At 41.3% G+C, this 25,514-nt stretch overlaps 2 protein-coding genes across 7 annotated transcripts in view; one reads left to right on the top strand and one right to left on the bottom strand.

Moving 5' to 3' along the window:
* LOC308302148 (phospholipase A and acyltransferase 3-like) overlaps nt 1–25,514 on the bottom strand; it is a 273,125-nt gene that overhangs the window by 244,449 nt on the left and 3,162 nt on the right. The window contains exon 5 of one of the 2 annotated variants that reach the window (XR_013962936.1): nt 24,298–25,473. Coding sequence is in view for 1 of the 2 variants with exons in the window: in XM_080746364.1 (XP_080602490.1) it covers nt 25,351–25,473 (123 nt within the window). In the remaining variant the exon portion in view is untranslated. Of the gene's footprint in view, nt 1–24,080; nt 25,474–25,514 lie in introns of those variants that run through there. The other variant, XM_080746364.1, reaches the window with a different exon arrangement.
* On the top strand, nt 10,558–23,493 carry scyl1 (SCY1-like, kinase-like 1). Of its 5 annotated transcripts, XR_013962896.1 has the most exons (19): nt 10,558–10,782; nt 12,279–12,419; nt 13,405–13,527; nt 13,788–14,017; nt 14,360–14,450; nt 15,258–15,413; nt 16,193–16,351; nt 16,739–16,846; nt 16,967–17,080; nt 17,347–17,502; nt 17,928–18,116; nt 18,492–18,567; nt 18,861–19,088; nt 19,193–19,341; nt 19,981–20,070; nt 20,380–20,706; nt 21,685–21,763; nt 21,871–23,127; nt 23,172–23,493. XR_013962896.1 is itself a non-coding variant. In XM_080745632.1 (18 exons), the coding sequence occupies exons 1-18, from the start codon at nt 10,675–10,677 to the stop codon at nt 21,996–21,998; spliced, it is 2,616 nt and encodes an 871-aa protein (XP_080601758.1). In that variant the 5' UTR covers nt 10,558–10,674; the 3' UTR covers nt 21,999–23,493. The 5 variants fall into 5 exon arrangements, 4 of the variants coding, with proteins under 4 accessions (XP_080601758.1, XP_080601757.1, XP_080601756.1 ...); XM_080745632.1 differs by having other exon boundaries at nt 18,861–19,055; nt 21,874–23,493; XM_080745631.1 differs by having other exon boundaries at nt 18,861–19,055; nt 21,871–23,493.

Here is a 25,514-nt window from a genome sequence, read left to right as displayed (position 1 = left end):
AGCACTGCAGTAAACTGGAAGTAGATCCGGCAATGCCAACACACACATTCCGGTTTGATCCGGTTTGTGGAGACTACGCAGCCAGTTGAATAACCATCCGCAGCAGTTGTTTGTGACCGTTACCTGATTTATGCCTCGGCCGTACGACGGTGTAGCGCGGTGACCATAGATCTAGAAGCCCACAAGCGCCGCATCCGCTACGCGTTTTGATCTTGTAGATTGGCTATTGTGGGCGCACGACACCGCCGTGCGACGAAGTATAACCGGACTTAAAGTTTCACTGAATTTCAGTAGGCCTAAAGAACTTGTGCTTTTATTTGGTATTTATGTATATATTATTCTTTTTATTGTGACTTTTTTTTTACACTTTATTATTCTTGTTTTATTGTGCTTGCTCTTTTTGACTGTAGGCTAACAGTAGGCTACTTTTTCTTACTTCTCTCTGTAACTTGTAACCTTAAAACGGCTGTGAATTTATGATCCATCAGTCGGGGAAAGTGTTGATAATAAACATAAACGACAACTTGTGACCAGTCACTTTTTAGCCCGTGACCTAAAAGAGAAATTAGACGTTTGCCCGGGGCCCGAACTGTGAAAATAGCATTGTGAGCTTGTAGATCGGCTATTTCACTACTTCTACTACTAGCCTACATTTCTTTTCTAATTTGTGGACATTTTTATCATGAAAATGTTTGCTTTTTTGGTAATGTTTTTTGTTGTTGTTTTGAAATTATAATAATTTTACAAATAATAATAATGAAAAACTAAATGTATGAAACAAACATTAAGGGACCCATAAAAATGTGTCCGCGACCCATAAATGGGTCCCGGCCCAGTATTTGGGTGCCACTGTTCTAGACAGGATCTACTTTCTTGTCGGATGTATACTCTTTGGCACCAGCCTAATCACCGCGTTGGTATAAAATCAGTTCGTGACGCAGTTTTGAAATCACATCATCATCACACACACACACACACACACACAGCATCGCTGCGGTCTGGTGTGTATGTTTTCATACAGGCTGTAGCGAGCGTATTCTTTTTAAAGCTCTATGCAATATGCATTCGATTATCAGTGTCGTTAGCTGCTGTTATTGAAAGCTTTTTGTTATCTTTTTATTTCACGGAACCTGAAGCAATAGGGTTCGTTTTTGCTGAGCAGAATGAGGTTGTATGGTCACTAAAGTTTGGTTACGTTACTTTCGTTAGTTCGGTGGAAGGAAGCCTAAAACCTTTGGCACAGTTATGTTTGTTTGAATTGTCTGCGTTTAATGCAGTACTTACGGCAAATGTCAACATCAGTAAGTGAACCCAATGTTGGAATTATACGTGAATTCAATGTTGGAGTTATTTGTGTTGACTTTAAATTGTTTACAGATCTAGTCATGGGTAGTCATGCATCTAACGTTGGCTTGTGGATGCCAGCTGTTACGTGAAATGGCATATTCGAATATCATAGATAGATGTTGCAGTGATGTTTTTGAAACATTTGTGATTGTCAGGCTATGAGTAACGAGGCATTAAGGCTACTCTACTGTTAGTTCTGGACTGTTGATTCGAGTCAAATCAACATGGCGCCCAGGGAACTCATGCCAGCTGTTTATTCTGTTTAATCATAGCCTACTACGTTTAGGTTATTGCAATGGTCATCGATTTGAACAAATAGGTACAGCTTTCAATTCACAGCAAGATGAGAACAGCTGCTCTAGACAATGCTAGACAATTCCCAGGGTCAGGGAGATGGAGATAATGGTGTAGTCATTTGAGGTATCAACTCTTTCAGACAAGTTATTTCATTCAGAATCGGTGTCTAGATGAGCTGACTTAAGTTGGAGACGTTATTCTGTCGTCCAAGCAAATGTAATTACGTTTCAGCAAGATGGTGGCTGCTGCTGTTGAGCCAAAACCGAGTAATATTCAATGTTGTTTAGACCCAAGCCGTTGTATTCATTGTCATTGCTACAAGAGGATTTTTTTTTCAATGGCATCTTAATTGTCAAGCTATAGGCTCAAGAGAAGATTCAACATTTTTTATACCTGTACAAAATGGCATCTCTTGTCAAGCTAAAAGATTCAAGACAAAGGAAAACAAATCAAGACAAAAAAAATCCAAGTAAAAAAAATATAAAGAGAAACCAAGAAAGAAAAAAGAAATTGAGAAAAAAAGAATCATTGAAGAAAGTAAGAAAAAAAAGAAAAGAAAAGAAACCAAGAAAGAAATATCAAAAGAAACAAGAAAAAAAAAAGAGAAATCTAAATATTAAGAAGAAACAAGATTCAAGAAATGAAATGAAAAGAAGAAAAAAAAGCTTCAAGAACAAAGATTTACAGTATTACAGAAAATGATGTTCCTTGATATTGTAGCAAAGAAGAGGGTTGGTCAGGTTAGGTCAAAGAACCCAACATAAAAGCCTTATTAAGTGGTAGCTCCAAGAGTTGCAGGCTCAGTTTAACCTATATGGACTTTTTCTTTGGGTTACTAGCCTTTTTTTTTTCTTTCTTTTTTTTTTTTAATAATTGTTCCACCGAAGACAGAAGATTTTTTTTATTCCTGGGGAGAGAAGGACTGAGTTGTCGTCAGGAAAAATGGACTTAGTTAGAGGAAGATCGCAGGACCAGCGGGCAGCGAGGCCATAGGAAGCGGGGAGGACCAGAGGCGTGCCAGGCAGGACCAGAGGGGATCAGGGAAGGAGGGGATCCAGACAAGCAGGAAGAATCAGCCGGGTGTACACCAGAGGGAGCCAGAGCCACAGAGCAGGGTAGCAGCACAGGATGGCCACCAGTGGAGCAGTTCACCAGTTGTCCCAGAGCGAGCCAGCCAGCCAGCCAGCCAGCCAGTGATGGGAGGGTACCAGCTGCAGAGTGGGTGGGAGAAGGGAACGCCAGTACCGTCTAGCTTCGCAAGTTTAAGACCAGCATATTGGTTTGTATGTCGGGGTAGTGGTATCGCTGTAAAACTATTATCCAACTTTCCAGAAACATCTTTGTAGAACATAATTTCTCGCACAGTTCTCTCTTCCTTTTCCAGGCAAGGCGTGTAAAGCGTTCTGTCCCCCGGTCGCCCCTCCTGTTGTGCGCTGACTTGAGTGTGGTGGTGTCTGCTGTGGTGTGTGCCATGGGTCGTGGTAGTGTGCGGACAAGAGGAACGTCTTAAGGACTTCTCAACCCACTGCGTTCAGATGTAGTTCCCCCAAGCCGGAAGGAGAGGGATTTTTTCTGTTTAATTCAATAGGTCCCACAGAAGTTGTCTGCAAGTGGCGTGTGAGTGGATGGTCGCCTGTACGCCCGAGTGTGTGTATACGACAGCCTTTCTTGGTACTACACCCCCATGGGTACAGAGCAGCTATCTTCTGGTTAAAGTGAGCAGTGAGTGAATTGCATGGAATGTACATGTAGGTGTAACTATCCTTGTACATCGCTTCAATTGTACATGCTGTAGTCTGAGATTTAAGTGAACCCCTATGTAATTAAATTGATTTAGTCATTCTTGGCTCAGTACATTACTTTGGGGTTGATTTGGGAGGGTGGGGCTTTACAACATGTTTTGAGTTCTTCTTTTCACAGGCCAACCCCTCAAAACAGTTGAACACGCATCATAATATAGCACTAAGGATGGAATCCGGTGCATTTGCTGGGTTAAAGGGAAAATAGGAAGGTATTGCCCATCTGGAGTAATTCCATTATACGATTTTCATTCTAATTACATTTGTTTGTGTTGTAACTTGAGGTCTTGCCACATTATCAGGGGGTGGGTTGGGGGCTGTTAACCCATCTCTTCCTAGACTTTACAGCTTCGTGAAAACACAACGCAAAAAGATCCAAATGGCTTGAGTAGGAGCGAACCAGGTGCACCACGTCTCATTCGAGCGGACATTTTGCCTTGCAGCGTAGCAACTCCCAAGCATATCAAACTAGGCCTCCTGCTGTAGCAACAAGTTTGGTGGTTTCCCAGGGATTGTGGTAATAAGTCATTTTCACTAGATGCCAATCATATTTCTGTCCTACTTTAAAGTTGCATTGTTGGGGTTTGGGGATGGGTCTGCTTTTTTGTGACTTTTGCAGATAAGTGTATGTCTCATCCCTTCAAAAATAAACCTACTTTGAAGTTCACCTACTGTCCCTATGGAGGAAAGCCTTCACATTCAGGCCTGTGGTATTTTAAATGTTTACTTTGGCAAATAGTTTACCTGAATTTTGTTTGAATTGTGTCCATAGTAATGCAGTAGTGTAATGATTCTGTATTGTTGGTCTTACAGTTGTAGTTGAGTTCTCTACTGGTGTTTGTAATTTTGGGTGGGGGTTTCTGTGGGAGGGAGGCTTCCTTTTTTCCCCCCTTTGCATTTTTCAGTGTGCTGTGTCCTGTGCGCTTTCCAATACTCAAGACCATCAGGAACTCTGCTAACTCATTGTATGTAACGGTTGTACTTGTGCATCAAACATCACGTAAGGTCACTAAATGTGTTCACATTTCTCTTTAACATTCATTATCTGAAATTGCCTCCATTGCACTTCCTTTGCAATTAGTTACAATGCTTTGTATTGATAATACAAGGACTGAACTATCTGTAAAGGATTAAACTTTTGCATAATAAATGCATAGCTTGTTGTGGTTGAATACAGTTTTGGCAGCTGTTCTTCTTTTGGGGAATTGGGTGGCTTGTGCGGGGCAGCTTTTCTTGTGCTTTTTCAGGTATGACCAAAGCTTGGAGCTTTGTTACGCACGGATGTGACCTGGGCTTCATGACAGCTCTTTAAGCGGAACTTGAAGGCAGATAAGTTGAATTCATCAAATATTGATGTCCAAAAGTGGAAATGATTATCAATCCCAGTGAGGACACTATCTTTTGAATGGGCTCAACTGCCCTGATTGGTCTTGACACGAAAGCATCTACTTGCAAAGCAGTATTGTGCAATACTTGAATGTAGAAATTGTACAGCTGTGCTTTCTTACAAAGCAAGTCATTTATGATAACTGGAAGATTTGATGGAATCCTATAATGGTAATTCCAGTGCTATCTGAAGTAAAGCATATGTTGTTTGGGGAAGGATAACAATAGTCAGTTCTGATTCTTTGGGTGGGGGTACAGGGTTGTTGCTTGTTTGCCTTTTTGATCTTGCAGAATTGCACGCGCCAAAGGAAGAATACAGTCTACCTAGGAGACCACAGGAATCATCTGACCCTTTGAATTCAGCCCGACATGCAATTTGAACAAATGGAAGACAGGTCTTTTTTTACATGCATTAGATTTAACTACTAGCCCTCAGCTACCAGCCTTGCGCAAATGTGTAAGATGCAGTCTAGTAATTGTAATGTTTTCAGTCGTGCAACTGTGCGATGGCATTCTAAATTTATATAGCTGAGGTAAGATGCTGTGCATTGTGCAGCCTTGATCTGGACTGAGATGCAGCATAAATGTGTTGCTCTCCAGTTTGTTGTTCTTTGGTATTGGATGGGGGGGGTATTCCTGCACTTTCTCTTTTCAGAAATCAATGTGCAAGACGGGTTCAAGCACAAGTGAGGTCTTCTAACATGTATGTAGTAAGATCTTGGCATATCTTTCAAAATTGTAGGCAAATCCAACTTGACTCCCTACAATGTAGTTTGACAACTGACATCTTGAACCGGCTTTATGTTAACCTCAAACCGTCAATAACATCAAACAATGCTTTACTGGCATATTTTCCTCTTTGGCCTTAGAGTCCTACTGCTTTGCATCTTAAGCCATAAGATAGAGGCTTTTTACTACAGTGTGGTTGGGTGTGTTGTGTAGGTCACTCTTTGTTTCAGATCATTTTCGTCTGTCTTCTCGATCGCGCCTGCCTCTGAATGCAAAACCATCTGTGGAAGCTGTCGGCAAGTGATTGTGGCCCCCTGAATGAAGTACCAACCCTCTGTGCGCTTGAGCTTAAACGTGACACCCCCCGACGTCCTTCGCAGAAGTTTCCCCCTCTCTGTGTGCCGTGTGTGCCTTTTCTTTCCCTTTTGGTTTCTCAGGTTAAATTACTCAACTTTGTCTTGAATTTGGCTTCTGGGATGGCCCTAACCCTGTGATGGAACACTGAGAATCCAGTCACGTTCAGATCAAGAGCCAAAGGCTTGTCTTGCCAATTCAGCATCATGTCAGTCTCATGGGTGCTAAGTTAAGTAATTTCGGTTCCCTTGATTTTTCTTTTAACATTTCATGGCTTAATTGTGTAACTCAAAACGTTGCATGCACATCAGCTCTGCATAACATTTTGATTACATATTGCTCATGAAGTCTCTGTCAAACATTGCCTTAGATTTGGCTGGGGGGGGGGGGGGGGGCAACACTCTTTCTCTACCTTTTCAGATTCTCTTGATTCCGCTTAAATCACAACTGAGCCAGGGCGACTAACAGCCACAGAGACTCGTGGGAGGATTCGTGACTCGGGTCAGCCAGCTTCTTGTGTAAAATCCCTTGTCTTCTCGAATTGAGCATTGGTGATGGAGAGTAGCTGATTTATACTGTACATTGATCTTGGTAACTGACAGCCATATTATGCATATGTTCCATACATGAGCAGTTTGAAAGTGATGAGTATTGGGCTTGCGTGGGTGGGGGGGCAGGGGAGACATAAATTGTCCATTTCTTCTTTCCATTACACTTAGGTACTTGCAAGCAGACATCGACTGCCAGCTCATTTCACCTTTGAATCTGGATGAGTGTCACTGATAAGTCAACTTGTACATTTTGGATAAGAACATTATGTGTATATATTATATAGATATGAATATTTGATGTACTGGTATCATGGATTTTATTATTAGTGAATTCGAATATTTGATGTACTGGTATCATGGATTTTATTTTATTAGTGAATTCTGTAGAGTTCTGTAGCAATGCAATTTATGGGGATTTGCTGGGGATTGGGGAAACCAGTTGTCTCTCTTCCTCTAGTTTCAGCCTCGGGACCAAGCAAAATGCCTAAGGTGGTGATAGGATAGCAGCCAGGTGTCCAGGGGTTTTCTTTTCCTGGGGGAACAAGCTTTCAGGTTCTGTTCCTCCAGGTTTTGCTTTTAGCCCTTTTAAAAAAACACAACAAAAAAAGCAAAAGACTCCGGTGGTGGCACTCCTGACTTGCTCGGGACGGGGTTCAAATCCCTGCGGTGTCTTGCTTTCATTTTGTTGGAAACCACAGTTGGTCAGTAAGACAGGAAATCCATTTCATATAGTGGGAAGCTTGTGGGCTTGCTGTTAAATGCACATTCAATGCACCAAGCAACACAGGTGAAAACCAATAGAACTGTATTGGATTTTGACATTTTTTTCTTTTTTTGGGGGGGGGTTTTGGGGGGGGGGCTACTACCCACACGTTTGGCTGTGTTGCTCATTCCACGAATGCCCTATGCATACAAGCTGTATCTCGTTGTAAAGGTGACTAATCAGTGATAAAAATGATATAGAATAAAATACCAATTGGTATTAAAGGGGAGATAGTTTATATAATTTGTATCTACTACTGCGAAAAGCATTGGCAGAATCCAACTTCACTTCATAGAAAAGTGAGGCGTGACCGTGCCCTGAGTGTTTTTCCATGGTTAGGATTTTTTGTTTATGTTTTGTCAGAAAATTGAACAGAAAGCAAGGCTGTCCTGTGAGTACGGCAGGAATACATTATGAAATGGGTCCCTAGACCCTCAGGGTTCTTTGGAAGGGTTCCAAATGGACCCTTAAAGGTACGGTAATGTGATATTTGTGGTTGGTGGCACCACAAAATGGCCTCCACTGCTTGTTTTGGTCAATAACGGGGGTCCCCCCACCAAATGCATGTTCTGTTTATTAAAGAGCTGGAGAGACAGGGAGACCTCTGTTACTGAACAAACACGCTATAACAATGATTACGCAGAATATATACACTTATTTTAACAAAGGAATATCATTTACCCTACCTTTAACTCTGAAAGTGTTAACCCTGCAAGTGTCCATTTGGTTCCAAGTGTGTGTACTCAGAATGATGGTGTCCTTGAAATTAAATGTTTTAGAACCACTTTGTTAAACTCTAGTCAAAAAAGCCTAATGGAATTTAATAATGTGATGGGATCCTAATTTGGAACACTGTAAAATCCTATATGGAATTTTGAGAGGGCAGCATCAACTCAAGAAAACCAAGTGGTAGGCCTGTCTCATTTAAAGGATGAGTGGTATTTAACACCAACAGTGGGAGGCAGCAATATTCCAACAACACTGGGTAGCTTGCTGTGATTTATACTGTCAATTAATAGGAAAATGAGAGCCATATTTGAATATTTGTTCCATTGATGACCAGTTTGAATGGGATATGTATTTGCTTGTGGGGGGAGACATAAATTGTCTTTCTTTTTCTTTTCCTCCTTATCACTGCAACAAAGTTAGCAACTTGAAAGCCAACCTTGACTGCTAGCTCATTTCACCTCTCTGAATCTGGATGAATGTCGCTGATAACTAAGGCAAACATACATTTTATATGGCTACAGTGCTACAGAACTGAACAATAAATGTAAATGCTGTTAATGGGTAAAGTCAAGTTGTTTTTGTGTAAAGATGTTGAAATTTGCATTATTAAATTGTTTTCAAAAATGATTGATTGTTTATTTTGTGATGTATATTGTAATTGTTTTTTTTTATATAATATGGAAAACAATAAAATGTTTAATGATAAAAAGAAAATCTACAGTGCCAATTGCTTATTTGTTATCAAATGGAATTGTGACCCTTTTATTATATTTTATTTTAAATACTTTACAATTACATTTTGAGCCATGATATGATAGAGACACTTGTTTAGGCCCTTTAGATGGCCTAATACGGCTAATAGGCTGTGGGAAAAGGCCTGTCCATCTAGCATCCTTTAGAGAAACTTGATATTGCCAAAAAATGATATTTGACAGTGCAGCAGTTTTAAATAAAGTAGACATTTAAGCTAAGTTTTCATAAATAATGCCACCGTTATCTTCTGGAAAAAGTATGTCTGAATGTAATTTACCAGGTTAACAGCTGCACATGTCTTCCATCGGAGTTTTACACTATAGGCTACATATCTGATGACAACACAGTACATAAGTCCTTTGTTAAACACTTTGTAACCCAGTTTTGAAAGGTAGCCTACTAAATAATGTTTATTATTATTATTAATGGACATTACAGTATACTTTTATTGCATCTTTCACTGGAGTTTTTGCTTCAACATAATCCTTGCATTCCATTCAGAGAAAGCATAAGTGCATTCCTTCACGAGTGCTGAGAGGAACAGAATCATTATTAAAGGGAATGACCACCCATTTTCAAATGAACTATGTCATTGCCATAGCCGTGTGATTTACAATACAAACTCCAAAATCAATCCTCGAGTTCCACACAGAAGGGAGGTAGCCTGTCTTGACAGAAGGTGGGGAACCTTTTATTTATTTCCACATAACAACTCAAAGGTAGGCTATATTAATGACATAGTTCAATGTTGAAAATGGGTGGTCCTCCCCTTTAACACGAAATATTGTACAAGAGGGGTCAGGCCAGGGTGGATTGTTTTTTAGGTTAAATTCTCCAAAGTAATTTAATGATTGTTACCAACACATGAAAATGCCTTACTTCAGGGGTCTTCAACAGGGGGTCCTCAGAGATACTACAGGGGGTCCTTCAAATCGTTGTTTGATAGAAACCTTTTTTCTCCTTTTTTCTATTAACCACTTGAACCCTAACGTCCATATTCTGAGAACTTTAGCCCAAAATAGCAGATCTACAAGCTCACAATGCCTCGCGCTGCAAGGTGTTGTGAGCTTGTAGATCGTCTATTTTCGGCAAAGAGGTTTGGTGTAGAGGGGAAAAAAGAGCAGACTAAGTACAGAGTGAAAGGTCAAGTTTATAAAGTTTCATGCGGTTCAAGTGGTTAAATATCTGATAACACAAATTGACATGAATCCAAAATACACTGGTGATTGCACTGTCAAACATTGAAACTATGGAATCTGGGGGTCCCTGCTTCATCTCTCTCTCAGCTAGGGGTCCTTGGCCTGAAAACGTTGAAGACCCCTGGGCCCTGCCTTACTTTATCATTAACCTCGCCCACCAGGCTTTCTCAGAGAAAAAGCCTGGTGTTCGTTCACAACAGGCCGTTTGGTTTCCGCCTAGAGCGCGGAAACCACTAGAAGAAGCAGCGTCGCTTTGATTTGGTTCCCTCCGTTTGTTTCCCCAATCCCTATTAAAATGTTCGAGTGGCCTAGTGTAGTCTTGCCAGTCGCTAAAAGTTGGACTAAAAGATGCATATACCAAACGAATTTTTCAAAAGCAAAACTACACCGCATCAAGGAGTTTATTAGGTAGGCCCTAAAAGTATGTCCTTGAGCGCAGGGGAATATTTTGGGTTAAAACTGAATCCGGTTTGATCTTTCCGGCAAATTGTAGTCCTTTGAGTACTACAACGTGACGTTTTGGGGTTTCCGCTCCAGACCGGTTACAAGCCTGAAAAGTGAAGTGATCCCAGACTTTTATCATAGAGCAAGTAGCGGAACTAACATCTGCTTTATGTTTTGACGGACTATTATCAAGTGTGCAGTGTGCACCAGTAGCTAGAGCTTAGCTTGCTGCTGCGCTCGGGGGATATTCTCTATTCTCTGGGTATTCTTCACTCTCCTATCGTGTATGTGTGCTTGATGCGGTGTGGACTGGGGGAAAGATTATGTGGTCCTTTTTCGCCAGGGATCCAGTCAAAGACTTTAATTATGAGATTCTGCCAGACACCGAAGAAGCGTCTGGAATATGGACACTTCATCGGGGGAAGCGAAAGGTAACTCGTTGCACCGACGTTGTCAACAAGCTAACCCTAAACTCTGTTTACACCAACACGAGTCAGCTGTCGAGTTGTGCTGTTCCACACTTCGGTTTGGGGTTGTTGTTGCTGTCCGTTTATAAATGTACGATGTTGAACGTTGACCTGTTTTCCAGACGTATTCGTGTTTCTACGTTGCAGTATAAGCGAAAACATCTGAGTACTTTTTCCACCACTGCACATAATTCGACAGGTCACAAATGTTGGTATAACACAGGAACTAGCTATCTTCGTGGCATAGGCCTTTGGGATAGCGACCATAGCTCGTTTTATTCAGCTGTTGTACGTGGCAGATGACTTGTTTATTCAACAGAAATGTCAGCTTCTCTCTCATCTATTCTGTCCATGTATTGTCAATGTCAACATTCATCACCCATGATATTATTATTATTCACTGGCCAGTTACTTGCCTTCCTGACGATAGTTCATGTCTTCATGTTTACACTGGGAGACTCGTTCTTCTCGCCACGTCACCCAGCTGTTGCTAAGTTAACATAACATTAACAACTGCGACCCACTAACCACAATGTCAACACCATCATCTTGTTGTACCTAATTAAAGCATTTATGTGTCACTAGCAGGGGTCATCAATGTGTCCGTACTCAGACAGTTGTGTCAGTGGCAAGACTTGGCCTTGTCCGTGGCACATTCTAGACTTTGTTTTAAATACACATTATAGTGTTCTTTCTTAATTACTGTATGTCAGTCTCTAGTTTTTCTTCAGAATATGACTGACACTGATTTACTAGGACACTATGTGTGGCACATTAGGAGTCCACTATTTAGACTTACAATACAGACCTGTAATGGTCATTTAGGGCTAGCTCTTTATGTGTTTGTCAACTCAATTTGTATGTCTATGGCAAAAATGGAAATTTTGTGGGAAAATAATAAATAATGTACGCCACAAACCAACATGACGATGACCCCTGGTCAATAGACTCATTGTTGAGGCTACATTATCAAGTTCAAGTTTTTGTCTGCACAGATATGTCCAAATTATAGCGACAATCCCGAATTCTGCATGTTGGTGCGTCACAGCTGTGCTCTTTACTGACACCCTTAGGCTTAGAAGACTGGCCTCCAAGTGTTGACAACCGTATGACAACCGCATGACTGGCCTCCATGTACTAACATTGAAGGATTATATGAAGGATATGAATCCTGGACTCTCTTTGACAAAAGTGACAGTCCAGGATTCAGTCACGTAATCCTGTGCTAGCTCAAGTGATGCTCAAGCAAGCACTTAAGTGAGTTTAACTAATTGGCTGGGGAGTATAGCTTAATTTATTGTTTGTGCACTTACTTCATCTAAATACATTCTGATAATCCAAGCTCTTTCTGTGCCATAATCTGGAATTTGGAATTTACTGACTCGCAAGTCGCAAGCCATAAAAAGTGCTAAAAGTACAGACAATCACATTCAGGGATTATTTTCAAATCTTTTCTCTAGACAAACGGAGAGCCGGTGTCTGTGTTCGTATACGACGTGGCCCAAGGAACAGAACAGCAGACACAGCTAGCCAAGGCAGCATTCAAACGCATGAAGACCCTCCGGCACCCTAACATTCTGGCCTATGTTGATGGATTGGATGTGAGTATGGGATTGATTGATTAATTGATTGAATACTTTTATTAGACGTTTGCATAGGAATAGTAAAGGACAGTGTACCGTACAGTTCAGATACAAGGTCTACTAATAGGATTTAGATCCAAAAGAAAGCGCAATGGCTTGTTTGCATTGGGGTCCTTTTGTACTCAATTAATGAAAAAAGAACAAGATCATCTTTACAATCTGCACTCGGTACCATTGTCTGAAATGTTGAAACCCTTGAATTGTGAACTTGCTTAGTTGCTTAGTAATGCTTACTGAACTACTTTATTTTGGAGAGAGTCTAGTAAAGATTTCGGTAGTAAGGGCAAAATTATTTAATTTAATGTAACCACAGTGCTTTCAAATTTACTTTTACTTTTTCTTTTATACTGCCATGCAGTTTGAGGTGAGTATGGTTTTGGTTATTGTCATTGTGTGTAAATCGGCTTAATACTAGCTAATTATAATGTAATCCTATCTTAGTAATTGTGTAGCCTCTGAGATATAGTTCATCAGAGGATTGTAGCATTGTCATGGAGGTGAGGAAGAAACCCTCGGTTGCAACCTCTCTACCTAAAGCATTGGTTCTCAACGTGGAGTCCAGGAACTCTGAGCTAAATGAGCACTGAGGATTTTACACTTTAGATTGGAGTCCCAGAGTTAAATCCAATGAAATTGTAAAAAAGAGTCCATGGCTTGAGAATCACTACTCTAAAACATTAACACATTATATACAATAAATTCAGAAGCATTTCCTCTCCAGTAAATCCCACATTTAATGCGTAGTGCTCGTACAGAAATGAATTCTAATCAGGAAGGGTTTGGAGTAGTTGGCGTAGGCGCACATGTGGCCTTATAGTGTACACAAGGCCCCACCCAAACTGCTTCACCAACGATGCTTGCGTGGCATAGCAAATGACCCCAGCTTGGTATAACGGACCAGTGTTTAATTGAATAACCTTTAATATAGTTTGTTTTAATGTAGACAGAGAAGAGCCTCTATTTGGTGACTGAGCAGGTCACCCCTCTGGCCAGCCATCTGAAGGCCCGGGCAGAGAAGGGGGGTTCTGGGGAGCTGGAGGTGACCTGGGGACTGCACCAGATTGTGGTAAGCAGACGTTTCAAGCACAGCAACAGCAACCATGTTTTGTTTTTTCTATCTGTCATCTTCATGTCTTCTTTCTTTATCCCTAAGCAATTGCCCCGCCTCCCACTGCAAACTGTATTCATTACACCTCCACTTTCCAATCTATCCACTTTCTTATTGCTGATGTCTCTCTCCTGTGTATGATGTGCACGTTGCTTGTATTTCAAATACACAATCCCGTGTCCTGACCGCTCACCCCTGTTTTCTGTATGCACCTGCAGAAAGCGCTGAGCTTCCTAATAAATGACTGCCACCTGCTCCACAACAACCTGGGCATGTGTGCTGTTTTTGTGGATCGGGCAGGTGAGTGGAAGCTCGGGGCCCTTGACCACATGTCCCCAGAGCAAGGTGACCCCAGCGGGGCCTCATTGCCACCCCCTAAAGCAGTATATCCTGACATGGAGAGATATGACCCGCCAGAGACGCTCAACAGCAACACTGGAGAGAAATGGTGAGAGTAAAAAGGGTGAGGTTAGGAGAGGGATTATGTGAGGAACAAAACTATTCAAGGTTGTGAGAAAAAGGAATACAAAGAGGGAGAACATGAATTTCAATGGAAATGGGACACCGAACAGCCAGAGTATAATTTTTACGAATTCATGATTATTCTCATAATGTCACATGCTCATCACATGGAAAATACTTGCCATACATACTATAGCTGTTAGTGTAACTACATGTGTAAAGTAGATGCTATAAACCCACTAGACCCTATTGCTATCAGTCTTCCCATGCAATTTAATTTGTGTGTGTGTGTGTGTGTGACTGTGTGTGCGTGGGGTGTGTTGTCCAGGGCAGGGGAGGTGTGGCGGTTGGGCTGCCTGATCTGGGAGGTTTTCAACGGGCCACTCCCTCGTGCATCCTCTTTACGCTCTTTGGGAAAGGTATGACACACCAAAAGCAGCTGATGTTGTGCTACAAATCCTGTTGATAAACTCAGACCATCACTCTTTAACCCATTAAAGCAGCACTATGTAACTTTTAAACAACTATTTAGAATATATATAAATAAAGGAGCCTAGGTGGAAAGGCATTAAATATGATTTTGTTTTACTCCAGGTTGTTGACTAATAATTTATGTTGGAAATGTAATACAGAAACCCATTTTTACATTTTACAATTTGGGTGTGCAAACCTGTTTACCCATTCTTGGAAAATGAAATACTGTGTAGAAGTGGTTGGACTCGAAGGTACTGTAACTGTATTGCCTTACTAAGGGACGACTGTGGCACCAAACAGATTTCCCCAATGTATCAATATACTTACTTAATATCAAAACATGATGAATGTAGGAGTTGTACAGAAAAGTACATCATCTCCAGATCTTAAAAAGTGGATAAAATGTATGTTGAAATAATGTTATATATGAGCACAACACAAGGCTAATGTGTAAACTATTAAGAGGGCATGGGACCATTTTCTTGCTCATAGCACTGCTGGAACACTCATTATACTGTTGTTCTGACCACAGAATGTTTCAATACAGCATATTGTTGTTCTAGGTTTGTACATTTACCCTGGGCCATTGGATTTCTTATAAGTAAAGGCAATTATGCTGGATGTTTATGTATATTTAAATGGCTAAAAGCTTGAATTACAAACAAAAGGGTCCTATGGTTTATTTAAAATAAATGGTTCATTACATGTGAATAGTGCTGTTGTTTTATCTTCTGTTTACTCTGCGTCCTCAGATTCCCAAAGTCCTGGTTCCCCATTACTGTGAGCTGGTGGGGGCCAACCCACGGGCTCGGCCCAACCCTGCCCGCTTCCTCCAGAACTGCAGGGCCCCCGGTGGCTTTCTCAGTAACAGCTTTGTGGAGAGCAACCTTTTCCTGGAGGAGATTCAGGTCTGAATCAACTGTAGTTGTTTTTCTCCTTTTTTCTTTTTTTTTTCTCTTTTTGACTGCATTTGCTCAGCGTTTGTATTGGACTAATAGTCCTCTGGTTTTTATTGCTTTTCAATTCACAAGTTACAGCACGGACACCATCAGGCTGATTTTTTCCAAACACATTTTTGGACACTGCTCTACAGATTTCGCCCTAAAATCATGCAAAGTGGTACACAGTATGTCTAGAGTCATGTCATCAACATGGATCTGTCCCATTTAGTGCCAACATCAAGCCGATTCTTTTTTTTTTTCACTGATTTTGCCCTAAAATCATGCAAAGCGGTACTTGCAGGCCTATTTGTGTATACATGTGACCTGACGGTCCCAATTAGGGAGTCTTACTGGTATATATATATATATACAATTTCTGTTGTTAAATTATTAAAATTACGGAAAGTACAGTTCAGACATGAGTCAGCTCAGTGCCCCCAGTGTGTGCCTCCTACTTCTTCCATTTTAACAGGTCTACTTTGTCAATAAGTCTGAAAGAGAGCTTTTCCAGGGCCGCAACCTGACCAGATATTCACGGAAGGGAGCAGAAGGAGTCTACTCACACATAAGTTTCCGTCCCAACATTAAAGCCGCTTGAACCCACTCTGCGTCATAGTGTATCAGCACATCATGGGAACTTTGGTCACCCAAAACACACATTTCGGGAGAATGGAATCTCATATGTTGGACGTAGATTTTACGTAACAACGGCAGCCAGCTAAACACAGTTTTGTGTGTGTGTTCAGATTAAGGAACCAGCAGAGAAGCAGCAATTCTTTCAGGATCTGAGTGATAACCTGGACTCTTTCCCAGAGGATTTCTGCAAACACAAGGTGCTGCCCCAGCTGCTCACTGCGTTTGAATTTGGCAATGCTGGTGCTGTGGTCCTCACACCTCTTTTCAAGGTAACTGTTCAATTTTATTTATTTATATTCATTTTACTACTTTGTCGCTGCTTGGTCAAGGTACCTTTTGTGGGTGATTGTCGTGGGTGCCCTTTTCATGCACCATGTTGACGCAGAAGTAATTATCAAAATGTATTGACGTCCTCAAGTGTGTAAACATGACGCTAAATGGCATTCACAATGTCTGAATAGGACCCCTTGAGGTGAGAATGTGTTGAGATATCCTTTATTATGCTGCTGCAGTTCTTATTCATTGTTCCAGGGAACTGACCAGAGTGTGTTCTGTTATGAATTTCTTGCATCACTGATTCATTTGTGAGCCAGTGTGCGTTCCCTTCTATGTTTTTCGTACTCTGACTCTGTTGTTGCTGTTTCTCTCTGTGCCAGGTGGGGAAATTCCTGTCAGCAGACGAGTACCAACAGAAGATCATTCCTGTTATCGTAAAGATGTTCTCCTCCACTGACCGAGCTATGAGGATACGACTGCTGCAACAGGTACGTGGACAGGGTCAGTCAGGGCATAGAATTTGCAATTTACATTATGAACTCTTGAGAAGTCTCAGGACAACTGTTCCCAGAGTTAACCACTTAAACCCTATACTTTCTCACTCTCAGATGGAACAGTTCATTCAGTATTTGAATGAGGCAGCGGTCAATTCTCAGATATTCCCTCACGTTGTCCATGGCTTCACAGACACCAACCCTGCCATCAGAGAACAGACTGTAAAGGTAATAATACACACACACACACACACACACACACACACACACACACACACACACACACACACACACACACACACACACACACACACTTATTTGCTTATTTTTATTTGTGGCTATTCAACTCTTTACTTCTTTCCTGCTCATGATTAATGCCATGTGTTATTGGGAGAACTGGTCTGTTCTTAATGTTAAAGCTTGCCTTTTTCGTTCATCTTTCTCTCTGTCTGATCCACCCCAATTCTGTTGCTCTCTACTCCTCCATCCTGCAGTCCATGCTGCTATTGGCTCCCAAGCTGAATGAGACCAACTTGAACCAGGAGCTGATGCGTCACTTTGCCAGGCTGCAGGCCAGAGATGAGCAGGGTCCTATTCGCTGCAACACCACCGTTTGTCTTGGAAAGATTGCACCCTACCTCAATGCTGGGGTAAAGCCCGTGAAAATACACAAACACACTGAATAACTGTCATTCATGAGCAGGATGCTTTAGAATACTTCACTTCTACTCTACGTTTTCTTTTTTTCTCCTCCTTTTGAGGAACAACTTAAAACTGCAAAGGGTTGCGTTGTTGCATTCATCCAGTCAAGTATTAAGCGTCCATAATGGTGGGAAAACTGACCTGCCTTTGTTTACCGATAAGATTGGTCCTCTGCCATGTTATAAACCAATAGAAGGGAGGATGTTTTATGATCTGCCCTCTGAAAAGGATGCATACGTGTTTTCTGTAAATTGCAATAAACCAACTGCTAGCTTTATCAGAGGTAGCCCTTCATTGATCCTGGGGAGGAAGCTCCTAACCTTTTTTTAGTAAACTATTCTCCTTTTACTCTCTTACCATCGTCTCTTCTTAGACCCGACAGCGTGTGCTGATTTCAGCCTTCTCACGGGCCACCAAGGACCCGTTTCCAGCCTCACGCTCTGCTGGTGTGCTGGGATTTGCTGCCACACACAACTACTACAGCGTAGCGGAGAGCGCCAGGCGCATCCTGCCAACGCTTTGCGCCCTCACTATCGACCCTGATAAGAACGTCAGGGAACAGGTGAGACATTGTGGCTGTTTGCCTTCATCAGTGTTGCTGAAGTCTGGATGGCTGAATGTGCGAACCTCCTTTTATTAACTTGTGCCATTCTCACAAGAACAATTTGCTTTCTTCAAATGATACTTGTCTAATACACTTGATTGTACAGTGATAAAGGTGTTTGTAGGGAGAAAGACATGTCAAAACAGCATAACAAATGAAACTGTAGATAACTTCGCTTGATTTAAAGCTGCAATTCATGAGTTTTATATCCTCTCCCGATAGAGTGAGGTAATTGAAAATGTAACACCCAGGGTTTAAACCAGTCTCCCATGTGGGAGACAAAACTTCTGTTTATAAACTTTTATTGCTCACTTTTGTGTTCTCCCTCATCAGGCTTTCAAATCAATTAGGAGTTTCTTGTCCAAGTTGGAAACGGTATCAGAAGACCCAGCCATGCTGGCTGAGATAGGTATGTAATGTATAGCTCTTGTTTGATATTCGAGAAGCCAGTGCATTCTGTTCATTTCAGTACGGTATGAAATGAGACTTAATACTTGCTTGAGATACGTAATCACACTCTTTAAGTAACACTGCAGTTTTGTGTTTTGCGTTTATGTTATCAGTGCACTGAATGCATTTTATAATAACAGGGATCCAGCTTTTGTCACTGGGAATTTACAAATACAATGTCCATGACTTATTAACTTTGCAATGATGTTTAGACGGTCTCAGTTATTCAGATACATTTCTTTGTCTCTGTAGAAAAGGATCTCCTGTCTTCGACTCAGCCTGTGGGTGCATCCTCCAGCTGGGCAGGCTGGGCAGTGACCGGCGTGTCGTCACTGACCTCCAAGCTGATTCGCAACACACCAGGAACAGAGGGAGGCACAACAGAACCCAGTGAGCCGGTCCATGCCTCCAGCCCTACTTCTCCAACTGAAGAAGCAACGGTCCCTGGTATGGAAAAGGACTGCACCAGTACCAATACTGGTACTGAGTAATGTCTTGATACCAGTCTAAATTAGTCTAATTAGGAGATCTTTATCTCCTCTTTGACTTTAGTTTTCTAACTTTCTGCATTTTAACCTTGACAGATTCTATAGCCAAAACACCGCAGGCCTCTCTGACTCGCCACATTGCCTCTGACACAGCCGATCAATCCCATACTGTAGAAGAGACGGAGAAGAACAGTGAACCTATAGGAGAACGCTGGGACGACGAGGAAGATTGGGGAAGCTTGGAGGTAGGAAGGACACACGATTTAAGCATTGCTTTAGATCATTGGTTACCAACATGTGGGCCGTGAGGATATTTCTCTTGGCCCCCAAATAATTGGCAAAACGTTAATGATAATATAACCTTAATATGAGATATAATAGGAACTTATTATTAACTTATTATTGCAGCCCAAATAACTTAATTAAATGTAGGCCTATTGGACAGTGCAGAAACATATTTGCCCTGACGCATGGACACAGACACACACCTCCCCTCTGCAGTCCAAGTGATTTGAGCCTGGTTAATTTCTCTTAAAATACCCTTGAATATGATGGAATACATGATTGATGATTACTGTGATTGGAAAGCACACACATATCACAGTAAGAACACCTGTAACTTTCACCTGCCATAAAAAAAAATATATATATATATTAAAAGATCATAATAGTATGAGGTCACGACGATACATATTGTCACATTTTAATATTGCGATATATCGCGGGACAATGTACTGTGACATGTCGCGGGACAATAGACTGTTCCACAAACATTTTAAAGATTTTCAAGTGGGCCCTGCTCCAGAAAAGATTGAGAACCACTGCTTTAGGTTATTTCTTTATAATCACGATTTAATTTATCCAAAACGGTTTCACCCACTAAGGAACCAGAGAAGGCTCATGCAGACCCAGATGATTGGAACGCTGATTGGTCAGGAGCGGCGTCATCAAGAAAGAAGGCCAATGATAGAGGGGTATGTTTACATTCTTCATTGTGTGGTTTTGATTTATTATCCTGTATTTAAAAAATATGGGATGCACCATTAGTGGATTTGATCTTGAACCAATTTTAGACTGCATACTTTAATATTGTTGGAGACTTTACACAATACTGAATTCTGAAGTAAAGAGCTGCCAGCAAAAATTTAGCATAGATTATTAGTTAAAGCAGTGTCATGGATAAGATTGCTACAAAATATCATACTTAAAAGAGAATCGTTATTGCTGCATCAATATACATAGCGACATAAATTTGTCCATTACAATACTCTTGTCAACTCCAGGCTGGCCAGGTATCCGCTGATGCAGTGAAAAAGCAGAGCTCTGATTGGAGTAGCTCAGGTTGGGATGCAGATGACAGCTGGTCAAATGAGAAGGAGGGCCAGGGACAGAGTTCAGCAGGCGAGGAAGGCTGGGGCAACGACTGGGGAGAAGAGGAGACGGACACGACCGCAACCACGACCACGACCGATAAGGAGGTCCCTTTGCCAGAGGGAGTGCGTCTAGCTAGTGAATACGACTGGGACAGCACTAGCACATCCAAATCAGCCAGTCAGAATGACCTGTTCAACAGTATATCCCAGAGAAGCACACCCGTTGCCGCCACCACGGTGAGATTGTAAAGAAAGATGAGTGTGAATGATGCAAGAATTGGGCTAAAGATGAAGGAGATTCTAGCTGGATGGAATGGGAGAAATTTAAGGGTGAGGAAGAGGAGGTGGGGGGACAGCCCCCAGTTACAACATATAAGTTGTAACTGGGGGCTGTCCACTTACATGTAAAGCCCAGAAGTAATTTTTCTTTGCCTCTGTCACACCAAAAGTAGTGACCTATTGGGGCGCCCGCTGGCCTACTGGTCCAGGCGCATACCACATAGGCTCTAATGCCTGACAGTGTGTACTATATACCACAGAATGCAAGGCATCGTTGGTCGGTCACCGATTTTTGTGTGACACCCGAAGTCAGTAGGTGCATGTCACCATTAGACCACCCAACACCAACACTGCTTGTAATAGGCTGACAAGGGCAAGGCTGTAGTTTTTCTTTGAAACACTGTCTGCCACAGTGCAATTTGTCTGACACACAGTCTTTGTACATATTTTGTGGGATTGTGAAATCGGGGGGAAAGAAATCGCCCAAAACCGAATAAAACCCGCCTAATACATCCGTGGAGTCCACGCGCACAGACTACACGCACATGCGTGTCTTCCACGCACAGCCCCCCTGGGATTTATGACTTCACGCTTGCCTGTAGGCAGGTAGTCTCTCAGAAACGGTCTATAATTCTGATGCTCTGAAAATTAATACAGTTTTGTGATTGGTCAGTCTGAAGAAACAGATTACAGCTTCCTGTTAAACCTTTATGGGACGGAATTACAAACTCTTAACATTCAATGATTGTGGAAGAAAGAGACTGGGGATGGACTAGCACTAGACGATAGATGAGGAGAAGAGAGAAACTGATGGAAGGAATGGGAAGAAGGAAGCAGGATGTGAGTGTGAAGGATAGAGAAAATGGCAAGAATTTTAACGTAGAAATATTAAGAACTTTGAGTAATGTGTTTGCATGTCTTTATTCTTGTTGTAAGGCTGGAGATGGTTGGGGCTCAGAGGCAACAGGAGAGTGGGCCGCTGAGGAGAGCTGGGAGTCAGTGGATGGAAACCAGGGTAAGACTTAAAATGATCTGCGTAATAATAGTTTTCATTGCAAAACATTCCACAGACAAATCATGTCACTGTTTTCAACACTCTGCCTTCCTCCCTTGTCTGTCAAGCAGGCCTGAGCAAGGCAGAGCTCTCCAAGAAGAAACGAGAGGAGAGGAGGAAAGAACTGGAGGCCAAGCGGGCAGAGCGCAAAGCTGCCAAAGGTCCTCTCAAATTGGGCGCACGAAAACTGGACTGACCGGAACAGGAAGCTTGAAAGACATGGGGAGGGAGGAAAGAACATTGAGTGCAATGACTGGACACTGACTCCCGCAGGAGATTTTGAGGTAATGCATAAGTATGGAAAGTTCAACATTCCATGAACAATGAAAGAAAAGGAGAGCATGTAAGGGTGGCAGACGATGATGCTTGATGCGTGCAGTCACTACCATGGAGGCTGCTCGCTGGTTGAGCCGAGGAGAATAAAACAGTTGCTCTGCTTTCTGATTCTGTCTTCACATCGTTGGGGGAGCAGATATGACGTAACCAATCTCTGCTCTTGGCCTGGTTTGTATCCAAGCAGTGTATTCAGTTTTGCGCAATAGTGTGGATGGAGTTTGTCAAGTCAGAGATCACTGGCTCTATTCTTACAAAATACAATATTGAAAAGAAAAGGCAGACACAGAAAACCATAGAATAAAAGATGAGGTAGAAAACGCAGCACTACACTTCTGGCAGCAGAGGCAGGGGTTGATCAGACTATCAGACAAACTTTTGCATCTCGGTGTCTACATTTTTTTTTAAATGCAAATTTCAGTTGCAGTTGTAAAATGTATTGTACATAGGCAACGCATCCTGTCTTAAATGACATGAGGTCCCATGTTTTTTTAAAGGTTGTAGCTATATACAAAGGTGTATTATGCAGAACACAGTCACACACACAGATGTTTTAGCTCTACTGTCACTAATTGCAGATTTAAGACTTTTTGAAAGTCTATGCATGCATGCACTTGTGTGTGTGATCTTCCAAGTTATTTCTAGTTTCTTTGGTTCACTGTACTGTATTCTACTGTTCCAAACCACCCTGGAAGGTGATGAGCTTCACTTGTTCCACATCTATAGACTGTCCTTCATGCCGAATTACATACACTTTAGAGCCATAACGGGCACAACAGGCATAACATGACATTTGCCACATCTCAAATTGAGGTTGAATGTCCTGTACTATTGGCCTAATAAATATTCTCATTCACGTAAGTCAGCCATTGTGGCTTTGTTGATGGGAAGGAAATTGGTTTTATTTTTAAGACTGTTTTTGTAAGAGGGAATTTGTCATGGAATTGTGACTCTGTCTTACAATTTTGTTGGCTTCAACAAAAACGACACCAGTGGCTTCACCCGGGGTAAAGAGTAATGTCTGTGACGTGTCGAGTTTGGGCCAATCAACAACATTGGCATGACATTGGGGGAGGTCAGGGTGAAGGGAATTGTATGATTTTATTTTCTTTGTGCCTTTGATTGTAGCACTGTAAAGTTTCATGCTCAACACGTGTTTCAGGTCGAGTGACAAGATACAATCCAGGTCTACTTCACGTCAATGCATTGTGTTCATTCCACATGTCCGTGGTAAGGAACTGTGCTGCTTCATTCTTAAATCTACACACATGCCCAATATTGTTTTCATGCCAAAATGAACAGTATGATGGATTATTTTAGAGAATATCTTATATGTGTAACATGTGAGCTTATCCAAAAATAAAAGGTATTTAAAAAAAAGTTTGTTTGTTTTAATGAAAGCACATTTCCAGTAGCCTATCCATTGTTCATACTCATCAGTACTTTCTGTGACATGCCTAAGCAATAGTAGCATATAAAATATCAGATATACCACTTTTGCTGATTTGGCCTATTTTTACATGTATATACATGTACTGAGTTTATTGTTGCTTGTTGCTAAATAATCTCACAAAAATATCATGCAGTAATCCTGGTCTCTATACTGCCTCCCCCTGGCCAGGAATAATGTTCCTTCCACACATGTCCAACTGGGGAAACTCCTCATGCATATAAGAAAGCATGAGGTCAGTTCTTTCCATGTTGGCAGAGGGATTGTAGCACCCAGGATTACATTAGACAATTGACATCGGGTGGGGTGGGGGGTTAAAGAAATATTGTACTGTATATATACATTTTGCTGTGTAGTATGTTATTTTTTTTTTATTGCAGCATACATTTTATTCTATTTAGACCAAAGGGCTCCCGCTCTCATTCTAGTTTGAAGGACACAAAGCTGTACATATTTTACTAGAGGAAAAGCAAACGACATTCACTCTGAAATTACCCTTTATTCCAATCATGTGCAAACTGGTTAACATCAATTTATATTACAAACTGTCATTCTAAATACCATTTAATAAATGTTGTCAAATTCAGTCTACAGGGGAAAAGACAAACACTGTTAGCCTTCGACTCCAACACTATTGTAATTGTAATCACCCAGGAACTATGAAAAAATGCCATGACCTTTCCAATTGTATTCCATTACATTAAGAATTAACAATTACAAGTATGAGTCTGAGCCAGTGTTCAAACAGCTGCTGTTAAATGGCTAGTTGCACTTCCAGCTATTGAGTGTATATAGGAAATACAGGGGTTAAAGCCAAAATAAATCCCAAGACTGAAATTTATTTTCAGACCATGTCCCAAATTAGATTTTGGAAACATGGTGCACGCAGCGTACACCAATATTTGGGGTGTTTCCCTGAAGTTCTGAACTGCCTTCACTGAATGTGTGTGCACCAATCCATGCTTCATTTTATAGAAGTTATCTTCTGAAGTTCTGATGTATTCTATGCTAGTCTGGCCAATTCAAATACTCATTATCTTGAAATTATAACTGCTTTTTAGTTTGGAGATCACTTGACTAGCATTTTTATTCACGCCACGGCCATCGCTACAGCTATGATCTCAGAAATAGCCCCTATGGAATCCTCAAGACTGAAATCAGTCCCCAGGACTGAGAACTTTAACCCCTGGAAATATTAAATAGTTGGTAATTGTTTTAAATATAAAAAAGAAATGTCAGTAAGTAAGTCCTTAAAAAACAACTCTTATCTTCAGTGAGATTAGTAGGTTTTAAGTTACTTTGGATAATCCTGAGAATACCTAGAGGAATCTGGGTTATAATCATTTAATTCATAGGAGATATACTAAATGTACTTCAGAAATGTACCCAAATTTGTATTTAAAAACATTCTAGCTCACTTAAGCCATCTTCATAGCTGTGGCACATTATATATTATTGGCAAAGATTCCACCCACTGTTATAGTAGAAAACATAATTACTGTATATTTCTATATGTGTGATTTAGTGTGCTGTAGTGTCAGTATATTTTTAAAAGTTTGAAAAGTAGTCCAAAACCAACTAGCCCCGAAACCAAAGAAATACAGTACTGTATATACTCCAGTCAATCTCGTATGCTTACTCATGACTTCGGCAGTTTTATAACTTATTTGTGGTGAAGACAAGAGCACTCATTTTAAGTAACAGTTAAGCTTTGCTGGTGATTTGCTGTCAATCAAGCGTCTTAATGGGTTGTAACGGACGTCAATCATTGCGTGTTCTTCTTTTCTTTGCTCCCACTTCCAAAGAAGGCGCCTGCCAGAGCCACAATGCCTAGGCCTATTAGTGTGGCTGCACCTGCTGCCATGACAACCTCCCCTGCCTTTTGCACCTGCAGAAGAACATGGCACACGCATTAAAGAAAAAATATAT

The sequence above is a fragment of the Nannobrachium achirus genome (assembly GCF_963921795.1).
Source record: "Nannobrachium achirus genome assembly, chromosome: 17".
Classification (NCBI taxonomy): Eukaryota; Metazoa; Chordata; class Actinopteri; order Myctophiformes; family Myctophidae; genus Nannobrachium; species Nannobrachium achirus.
Note: the sequence above shows the minus strand (reverse complement) of the source record. Positions and strands in the feature narration are given on the sequence as shown.

Coding starts and splice junctions, on each gene's coding strand:
- scyl1 (XM_080745629.1), top strand. CDS start 10,675: ATGTGGTCCTTTTTCGCCAGGGATCCAGTCAAAGACTTTAATTATGAG. Junction 13,528..13,787: donor GGGGACTGCACCAGATTGTG/GTAAGCAGACGT, acceptor ATGCACCTGCAG/AAAGCGCTGAGCTTCCTAAT. Junction 14,018..14,359: donor AGCAACACTGGAGAGAAATG/GTGAGAGTAAAA, acceptor TGTGTTGTCCAG/GGCAGGGGAGGTGTGGCGGT.